Source organism: Gadus macrocephalus, chromosome 22, assembly GCF_031168955.1.
Source record: "Gadus macrocephalus chromosome 22, ASM3116895v1".
Lineage (NCBI taxonomy): Eukaryota > Metazoa > Chordata > Actinopteri > Gadiformes > Gadidae > Gadus > Gadus macrocephalus.
Window position 1 is genome coordinate 3,676,361 of NC_082403.1, and position 9,885 is coordinate 3,686,245.

At 44.4% G+C, this 9,885-nt stretch overlaps 1 protein-coding gene across 2 annotated transcripts; it reads left to right on the forward strand.

Moving 5' to 3' along the window:
• Positions 1-1,452: 1,452 nt before the first annotated feature.
• On the forward strand, positions 1,453-8,673 carry clic1 (chloride intracellular channel 1). 2 transcript variants are annotated; one of them, XM_060042954.1, is made up of 7 exons: positions 1,453-1,580; positions 1,853-1,918; positions 3,188-3,297; positions 3,966-4,091; positions 4,927-5,033; positions 5,865-6,046; positions 6,402-8,673. In XM_060042954.1, the coding sequence occupies exons 1-7, from the start codon at positions 1,464-1,466 to the stop codon at positions 6,561-6,563; spliced, it is 870 nt and encodes a 289-aa protein (XP_059898937.1). In that variant the 5' UTR covers positions 1,453-1,463; the 3' UTR covers positions 6,564-8,673. The 2 variants fall into 2 exon arrangements, with proteins under 2 accessions (XP_059898937.1, XP_059898938.1); XM_060042955.1 differs by having other exon boundaries at positions 1,516-1,673.
• The last annotated feature ends 1,212 nt before the right edge of the window (positions 8,674-9,885 follow it).

Below are 9,885 nucleotides of genomic sequence, written 5' to 3' on the forward strand. Positions count from 1 at the left end.
GGTTTGGAGAATGTATCATAAGATGAACGGGTCAAACACAGAACTTCCCCCCGTGGTTCGAGTCCTGTATTCATGATTGGCTGTTTTCAGGTGGTATTTGGATAGGTTTAGGCAACACAACTAGCCTACTTGGTAAGATTTAGGCCCCACAACGTCTTGGTAATGTTTAGGTAACACAACTAAAGTGGGTGGTTAGAAATAATTTGACCAATAGTTTCTATTGGTCTATTCCCTACTCAGTATCGTGTCACTATACCATTTCCGCACAACTTTATACCAGGCCTATTATAGTAAAGACGTTGAATGAATGAACTCTACAAGGATACTTATTTTTTTAAAACTGAAATGTTTTTGTCTTCATTATTGATAAATGCATTTAAAGGCGAAGTTTACCTTTCAATTAGGTAACCGGCCCAAATTGTTGAACAGTAAAAAAAATATATAGGAAACGTATTAAATACAAATGTTATATATTCGATCAAATAAATTCAATGGATAGAATCCTTTTTTCACATCGTTAGTAGGCTACAACAAACAGAATGTAATAATAGATATTTCTTCGAAAGCAGCCTTTTAAATTCGGTTAGCAGACTCAGCTTCGTCTTCCTCCAGAAGTGCTGCTCCGGTGCTCGATCCGAGATTACCATTCGATCTCTAATTGCTCCTAAACAACAAATGATTGGACAGTAATTAAGCAGCTTTGGATGAGAGCGACTGCTTCAGTCAACAGTCAGTCACTCGTCCACCGAGCGACGGGGGATGTTTTTTTTAAACCACCCATGTTTTTTACTGGAGGTGTATTTCGGAGAAAACACCGCCACCCAGTGGATGTATGGAGGACCACACATCAGCTAAATTGACCTAATTTGGCAGACGTGGTGACCATGGTGACAAGCAAGTTATCCTGATTGGTGATTTTGGAGTGAATTCAAACAATAATGAATATCCTCCTAACCCTTTACTTACACTTAAATAAAGGCTTAAATAGGCATAGTCATGACCACAGGACTACATGGTGATTGTTAGCCTAATGGCCGAGTATGGGCAATTAGTTATAAATTATGAATCATTAGTCAATAAGTCACAATCAGTCACGACCCAAAATGAACAAATATTTAGGCCTACTTATATTGAGGTAGGCTCATCAGCAATGCCTTCGCGTAGGCCTAGTGTTAAAACCTTGAGAGAATAAAAAGCTGCAACTATCTGGGGCAAAATCACCGAAATAGTTGAAAGTCAAACTTGTCACATTAAATTAATTCACGGGCTTCTTTCTCCGGATTAAGGTTCGCTCTCACGGGTCCCAACAGTCAGGGACCCTGGTAGTTTGTGTGCGGCCTACCATTACTATACTGTAGCCTTCCACTTGTTCGAGCACCACTGGAATACACTGTACACTGTACTAGCATCGATAGTTTGAGAACAACCGGGGTCTACTGTAGCCTACTTGAGTCTGTGTGTGTATGTCTGTGTGTCTGGAGACATATAGTGGCGAGCATGCAGGAAACGGAGCCGTGATGCGGGGCAGAGAGGGCGGGGACACGAGCAAGGCGTCGACGGCAACTTTCAGCGCTAGAAGGGTAAAAAAAAAAGCTTTACGAAAATAATTGTCGCAATTGTATCGCTCTTTTTCTCTTCTAAATTGGACTCGTATATGCGTGTCGGGGTTCCTGGTAGGTTTGCTGTGGTTTCACGATGGAGGTCTATAGCGCTTGGATGTTTGTTACTTTGTGGATGTTTGACGAGTCTGGAGACTCGATGGTTTATTTGCAATGTCCTGTGATGAGATAGTAACATCAACTGGAACTAAATACTCGTTTGTTAACGACTGGTTCCTTTTCTTTCCGATTAGAAACTCAGAACGGACATCGGCGAGATGAGTGACGAAAATCGAACCAAAGTGGAACTTTTTGTGAAGGTAAAGCGAGTGGATGTGACTGTATGGAGGAGTGAGTGTTTCAGCGCGGAGGGATAGAAGAAGGCTGTCACATACGCACACACGGGGAGATATGTTATCGATGGAGATAGTGAAAACCCACACACGCACACGCACACGCACACGCACACACACACACACACACACACACACACACACACACACACACACACACACACACACACACACACACACAGGGAGATATGTAGGGTAATCAATTGAAATAGTTTGGAGACACATACACATTGTGGAGTGTTATTCTAACACCTCACAGTAATTTCCAGTAAAGTTGCTGAGTCAACTGGTCTATAGAGAGCAGCAAGACTAATCTGATTAAGCACACATTAAGATAATGGGACACAGGACTTTAATCTATGTTTAGTAAATTGGACATGTGTGTGGTGAAAGAACATGTTTCTATGTACACGATCAAAGGGTTTCTTGTTCGTAAGCTAAACAGGCTTCTCCATAATGATTTCTGTGTGTGGATGAATGGCTGCTCCCTTCCTCTTTTTGCTTCATAATGAAAGATGCCGTTGTGACTCACGTTTCCTGTGAACCTTTACTGGCCACTTCTCTTGCCTCTCCACTGTAAAGGAAATATGCCGAGGGCTATTTGAGTCTTTTTTATAGCTATTTAGTTTACTGATGTTTAGGCAGTTAATGCATGGTGTCATTGTTGTTTGATTCTGTCTACTATTTGATATTTGTATGTATTAAGTTAGTTATTTAAACTAAGTTATGGTGTTACCCCGTATCCTTTCTGGCCACAACAATTGGTTTAAAAATCTGTCAGGCTATAACTGTTGAATCAGGTGCAATGCTTAATGTTTCTGAAGTAAAGAAAACAAGGTTTGTGTGTGTGTGTGTGTGTGTGTGTGTGTACCCATGGAAATCAGGCCCTCAAAACAAGTTTATGTGGTTTGCATCCGTGGTTACGGTATAATGTTGTCATGGTGACAAGTGGCTAATAAACCCTCTTTCCGGTTAAATCTGACAAGATGGATACATGGAGTGTGATGAGTTAAGTCAACTGTATCTGGAGAGACAGACTTGATCCCAGGCCACGTTATCGTTGATAAAGCAGGATGCCGTCTGAGGTTGGAGCTGTGTGTGTGTGTGTGTGTGTGTGTGTGTGTGTGTGTGTGTGTGTGTGTGTGTGTGTGTGTGTGTGTGTGTGTGTGTGTGTGTGTGTGTGTGTGTGTGTGTGTGTGTGTGTGTGTGTGTGTGTGTGTGTGTTACTTTGTGCAGGCGGGGAGCGATGGCCAGTGCATCGGGAACTGCCCCTTCTCCCAGAGGCTCTTCATGGTGCTGTGGCTCAAAGGAGTGACCTTCGACGTCACCACCGTGGACATGACCAGGTCCGACGCGACCCAAGCCTCTCCACGTCCTCCGCCTTCTCCACCTCCACCCTGCTCTTCCTCCACCTTCGTTCCGCCTGTGTTCTACCGCCTTCTCCTCCACCCTGCTCCTCCTGCTTCCCCCTTCCTCCTCCCCCCCCCCTCCTCCTCCTCCTCCACGCCCCTCCTCCTCCTGCTTCCTCCTCTCGGTCAGTCTCCCACCGCCTCCTCCTCTACCCTGCTCCTCCTTCTTCCCCCTTCCTCCTCCTCCACCCCCGCCTCCTCCTCCTCCTCCCCCCTCCTCCTGCTTACTCCTCCTCAATCTTTTTTGTATGACTCAGAGTTCAATCATTTTTTCAGTTTGGATTCAACGTTTCGCTCTCAATACTCAAATTCCCTAATCCTATCTTGGTTTGTTGACTGACTCTTCGTCTTTTTCTCTTCTTCAATCAGTACAATTTGCGTAGATGGTATAAAGTTGTATGTGTGTCTCTCTCTCTGCCTCGAGCTCCACCTCTCCCATCCTCTGACTCTCAGAAGACCCTCGTTAAAGCCCTCTGCCTCTATCTCCACCTCTCCCATCCTCTGACTCTCAGAAGACCCTCGTTAAAGCCCTCTGCCTCTATCTCCACCTCTCCCATCCTCTTACTCTCAGAAGACCCTTGTTAAAGCCCTCTGCCTCTCCGCAGGAAGCCTGACATCTTGAAGGCCCTGGCGCCCGGCGCTCAGCCTCCCTTCCTCGTCTACGGCAGCGACGTGAAGACCGACACCAACAAGATAGAGGAGTTCCTGGAGGACAACCTCTGCCCCCCAAAGTAATCCTTCCTTCCATAGTCCTCTTGAACCACTTCCATATTAGTCATCTTAAAACTTTGTCCACACCATTGCTGCCATATAACTTAGAACGTATCATCGTCCTCTTTAAGGTGACGTATTTTACCACCAGGTGTGAGTGTGTGAGCTGTTACAAGTGGGCGTGGCCACCTAGATGTATGACGGATACATGAGCGACGTTTGCTACAGTCCACTTGGTGTTTCTGGTAGACTGATCTATCCGTCATACATCTAGGTGGACACGCCCACTTGTGATGTCAGAAGAGGCAGATTTTCAAAACGGCTTGTAACACTCATACCTGGTGGTATAATATGTCACCTTTAAAACACCTTTCATACCATAGTCCTCTTAAACCACCTTCATAGACCCCTTAAAACCACCAACGCACCATAGTCGTCTTAAAACCACTTCCATTCCTTAGTCCTCTTAAACCACTCTCATAGTAGTAATCTTAAAACCACTTCTATAAAATAGTCCCCTTAAAACGAATGTCATACCATAGTAACCTTATGACTATTGTCATACCATAGTCCACTTTTAAAACCACTTCCATGCTATTGTCCTCTTAAAACCACTTCCATACAATAGCCCACTTAAAACCATTTCCATTCAATAGTCCTCTTAAAACCAATTTCTACAATAGTCTTCTTAAAACCACTTCCACACCATACAAAAATGCTCTCAACTTTCCAATATCTTCTATGAGACGGAACAAAAAATTGTCGACATGGTTTCCGGTTCTCCAGGTTCTGATTCCCCAGTTGACGTTAGACTACCCCCAACCCCGCGGGGCTAATCCTGTGTTTGTTGCCCAGGTACCCCCGCCTGGCGGCCCGTAACCCGGAGTCCAACACGGCAGGGATGGACGTGTTCTCCAAGTTCTCCGCCTACATCAAGAACTCCAACCCCCAGCTCAACGACAGTGAGTCAGCACGCCCACACACCTTGACTTCCAGACAGACGGGTCCAACAGAGTTCCTTCTGTGAGGCAGCTTTAAAGGGCCAGAAACCTCAAGACCTTACTCAGGAAATATCTGTGAAGGATATAAGCAACTGTCATCATGGGTATTGATCCTGAAGGAAACATAAATAGGCAACCACTATTCTCAAACAATATTGGCAAATAATTTTGGGCCGATATTGTCAATTGGCCAACCAATTTTAGAAACCGATATTGGTACCGACCATTTTGGCAGATTACTGTTTAGAAACACCAGAAATATTCTGGTGTGTTCTGTAGTTTTTGTCAAAGGAAAATGTGTCTAAGGTTGAGAGTTTTAGGAAAGAGGCGGGCGTGATATCTCCTTGGTTACGGCAACTTTGTGATACCTTTTTAGTACGTTGTTGTATTTGAAAGTTATAATGAGCGATATGAAATCTGCCACACACCGCAGCAATGTACTATACGTGTCCGGAGAGCCTCTCCCTCGCTGGGACACGGACCACGCCCAGACAGAGCTCCACCCGTCCAGCCACACGGCACGCCCCTTTGAGGAGTGTTTTGGGGAGGAACATCGGATTCTACCCCTTTTTTCCACTAAATTGGGAACCTATTTCAGTAACATTGATACAGTGGCATTGATTACTATGTTGACAATCATTTAAGACAAATAACCACGTGTGTGTGTGTGTGTGTGTGTGTGTGTGTGTGTGTGTGTGTGTGTGTGTGTGTGTGTGTGTGTGTGTGTGTGTGTGTGTGTGTGTGTGTGTGTGTGTGTGTGTGTGTGTGTGTGTGTGTGGGGGGGGGGATCAGACTTAGAGAAAGGGCTCCTTAAGGCGTTGGCCAAGCTCGACGCCTTCCTCGGCTCGCCACTTCCTGACGAAATCGACCAGAATAGCGCGGATGATGTCACTTCCTCGTCCCGCCCCTTCCTGGACGGCTCAGAGCTGACGCTGGCCGACTGCAACCTGCTGCCCAAACTGCACATCGTGAAGGTAATCCGGGGTAATCCCTCCCCGGTGAAGACCCCTCGGGGTGGAGGGTGGGGCTAATCCGTCTGTTTACCCTGCTGCAGCCTGCCTGGAGTTAAGAACACTTTAGTATGATTACAATCATATTATAATCAGGAATGTTTTGTGAAATTAATCATTATTATGATTCGCAGATATTAATTTGCCTCACCTTTTCTTTCTCTCTCTCTCTCTCTCTCTCTCTCTCTCTCTCTCTCTCTCTCTCTCTCTCTCTCTCTCTCTCTCTCTCTCTCTCTCTCTCTCTCTCTCTCTCTCTCTCTCTCTCTCTCTCTCTCTCTCTCTCTCTCTCTCTCTCTCTCCCCCTCCCCCTCCCTCCCAGGTGGTGTCTCTGCGTTACCGTGGTTTCAGCGTGCCTCGCGACCTGGCCAACCTGTGGCGTTACCTGGACATGGCGTACGGCCGCGAGGAGTTCTCCTCCACCTGCCCCGCCGATGCCGAGATACACATGGCCTACGCCTCCGTGGCCAAGGCCCTCAAGTAGGACGGGGGGCGTGCACGGGAAGCCAGCACCTTAGCCAGCGGGACACTATACTGGAGATGAAACACACACAGACACACACACAAACTGGGAGTGGCAGATGAAGAGCATTCTTCCAAAATACATACACTGCATGGGTAAACAAACGCACACCTAAACCGACAACCGCCACGTGTAAACTGAACCTTTGCTAACTGCTGTTACGTTGAAACCCTTGACAACCTTTTGGTGTTTTTTTTTTTTAAATGCTTTTCGAATCCAGAGTCGGTTTGGATAACCAGTGTTCCTCTTTTGTAATGATTGGATGAATGGATGAACGCCATATCCCGTAATTTACTGTATCATTATCCTGCATGTCTCTCTGCTTATCACAGTACTCCCCCCCCCCCCCCCTCCCGTGTAGAAGAAAAAACTGACGCGTTAGTTAAAAAATGGTTCAATCCTGTAAAATTTTTTATTTCTTCAGTAAAAATAAATGCCGAATTCGGAAAGCAAAAAAAAACATTAATTTCCATAAAAAATGAGTTGGTTTAGGTTTAAAAAAATCGGTTGATTTCACAAACCACAGCTAGATCATAGATCTACTGATCATGTGTCTTTTTAATTGCAGCCGTGTAATATTCTATATAATATGTCATGACAAATTACACGTAATTTGTCATGCCACACACTAAAGTGACTTAGCTAGCTAACAAAATGCTAACATGACGTGTCTTCTTGGAGTCGGAACACAATCGCAGTGAGGCGGGGGGCAGCTTCTGCACATGCACAGCAACAGAGACCGTATTCAGACACAGGAAATGACTTCAACGGAGCGCCACTTCCTTCCTCTGTTCTCCTACTTTGCGAGCAGCGCTGGATCCGTCCAGATTATGGCGGTTGACCTCATGTGGTCTTTCTGTGCGTGTTTGGTTGGTTGAGGTTCTCGCCGTGCTACTGTGTGTACGTTTCTCTGTGCTGGTCTGCCACACCAGACCTCTTTCCTTCTCACCTTTCATGCGAGAGAAGCCTGCCTTCCACTCTCTCACTCACTCACTTATTGTTTCAACAACAAACCGACTTAAAAGCCCTTCCAAAACCGTTTTGGTCTCTCTCATACTTCATCTTTATGGAGTGTCAGGGTAATACTCCTATCTCCCTCACGGTTGAAAGAAGTTCCCATTTTCCTTCTGTTCATTTCCATGCGTCGTGCTCTGTCACAGCAGGATCATTTTACTTCTGGATTTCCCTGTCGGCCATTGCTGTTCTCGATCCCTAAAAGATATGTTGAACAAAGCGCTTCATGTTCTGTCTGGATTTTTCATGCATAGCTTTTATAGAAAATGAAGAAAGGAAAATAAGAGTTGACAGAGACAATTAGTTTAAAACTTAGTTTTATAGTATAATTGAATAAACTTGAATGTGAGATATTGTCACAATATAATGACATTAGATAGTGATAGTTGCTCTACATTTAAATTGTTCGTTTTATCGTCTAAGTAAATATCCTTGTATGTGAATATTGTCAATATAATGGCAATAGATTGTGATAGTCATGCTACGTTAATACAGTGTTTCATATGACCAGGGAAAAGATTTTAAGGCAATTTAACCAAGTGCAATTGAATAATTCTGGGATAAATGTTACCTAACAATACGTCTATTGCGAACGCTGCCTGTTTCATATTTTAAAACCGTCCGAGGATGGTGGAGGGAACGTCTCAGTATCTCGACTGTAAGATAAACTGTTTTTACGCTGTTTGAAATACCGATAAACTGCGGCCAGGATGCTAGCTCTTGCTGTGTTTTTGGTCCTCCATGTTGTGTTTGTAAAATGCTTTTGGTATTGGGTCTGTCCATTTCAATCCACTAAATCTTTCATTTCAGTCTCAATGCTTGCAACCTTCTTTTTGTTTTAGTTTTTTTTACCGTAGCTTTCCGGGTGCTTAGCGTGTGCTTAGCGTGTCTGCTGGTTTTCTCCTCTGTGTACAACCGTTCACAGTTGTAACTGACAATCAAACTAAGAGCTAAACAAATAAGGCGGTTGTGTAGATGATTTTGTGCGTTCAAATATGTTCATTTTTCCAAGACACGTTCCAGTCTTCCCGAGCTGATTAAAAATGAATTGATGCAACATTGTGTCTTCTGTATTTTTCTTTTATCGGTTTTATTTTCTGTCGATGACCCAGATTAGCATGATGATTTTTTTAATGCAGAACTCCTGGAGTTTTTGTTGAACGTAAAAGGTATAAACCAGGGGTTCTCAAAGTTTTGACAGCTGAGGAACAATTTAGGAACCCAGAATTTGACTGAGGGCCGACAAAGGAAAAGAAATTAGGCATGCACTTGACAATTTTGCTTCTATCATTTCAGCGCAGTTGGTGCAAAACACATTCACACACCCATGTTTCATAATCTGAGAACATGCACAAAATTTGTGCATTCGTAAACCCAAATGTGAACTAATGCATCAGAAGTTGCACATCTGTGAAATATTTCCTCATAAATGAAATTATATAGCTCGCTATGTTCAATGAACAATTTAATGAGCGAGCACAAGTCCATCGGTTACACAACTGCTCGAATCTGCTGCTACGAGTCTCAGCTGTTTTTCTTGCGGATTCTTTTGCAACACGTCTATGTGGTGCAAGTGTAGCAAAAGTGTTTCGTATCCGTATGAAGCAGATCGTCCGTGGGCGGGACAAAATTGCAGCATTAACCAATGAAAGTCGCCGGCAGGGGGTGCATTTTTCAAACTACACTGGGATCATCCAAGCAAACTCTTACTTCTGGAGTCTTTAAAGCAGACAAGAGGGCATCCTACACAACAGTTGGGTATCTTACATTATGTCAAATTAAATTACTTAGTACTACTGAATTCTCCCCAAATGATTGCATTAACATGCCGCAAGTGTCCTTCAATTTTAAGGGACTACTTGGATGGTCCAAGTTTAGTTTGAAAAATGCACCCCCTGGTGGTGACTTTCATTGGTTTCTGCTGCAAATTTGTCCCGCCCACGGACGCTCTGCTAGCCTGGTCCTACCAGACTCTCGTACTTAATTTAATTTGTACAGAGAGTCTGGACCTACTCAATTGACAACCGTTAACTCACTTGAAGGCGGGTGTCTGTTGAGGTTTAAAACTATTGGATCTGCCCAGTGCCACTCTGGATCTGCCATAACCAATCGCTAACGTTTTGCCGGGAATCACGTTGCGCGCAGGCTGTAAGCAAACCAAACACCGTGCGTGAAGATGTCCGTCAACGAGAGCTGACTTTAAAGTCATCGTTCTCAGCTCGCTGATTGAACGAGAAGGGTCCAGCTGCAGGCTTGGGCGTTTCCGTCA

Excerpts from the sequence above, each read along its gene's own strand:
- clic1 (XM_060042954.1), top strand. The coding sequence starts at position 1,464 with ATGTCTGTGTGTCTGGAGACATATAGTGGCGAGCATGCAGGAAACGGA. Across the intron at positions 5,034-5,864 it reads CAACCCCCAGCTCAACGACA|ACTTAGAGAAAGGGCTCCTT; the intron begins GTGAGTCAGCAC and ends GGGGGGGATCAG. Across the intron at positions 6,047-6,401 it reads CCAAACTGCACATCGTGAAG|GTGGTGTCTCTGCGTTACCG; the intron begins GTAATCCGGGGT and ends CCTCCCTCCCAG.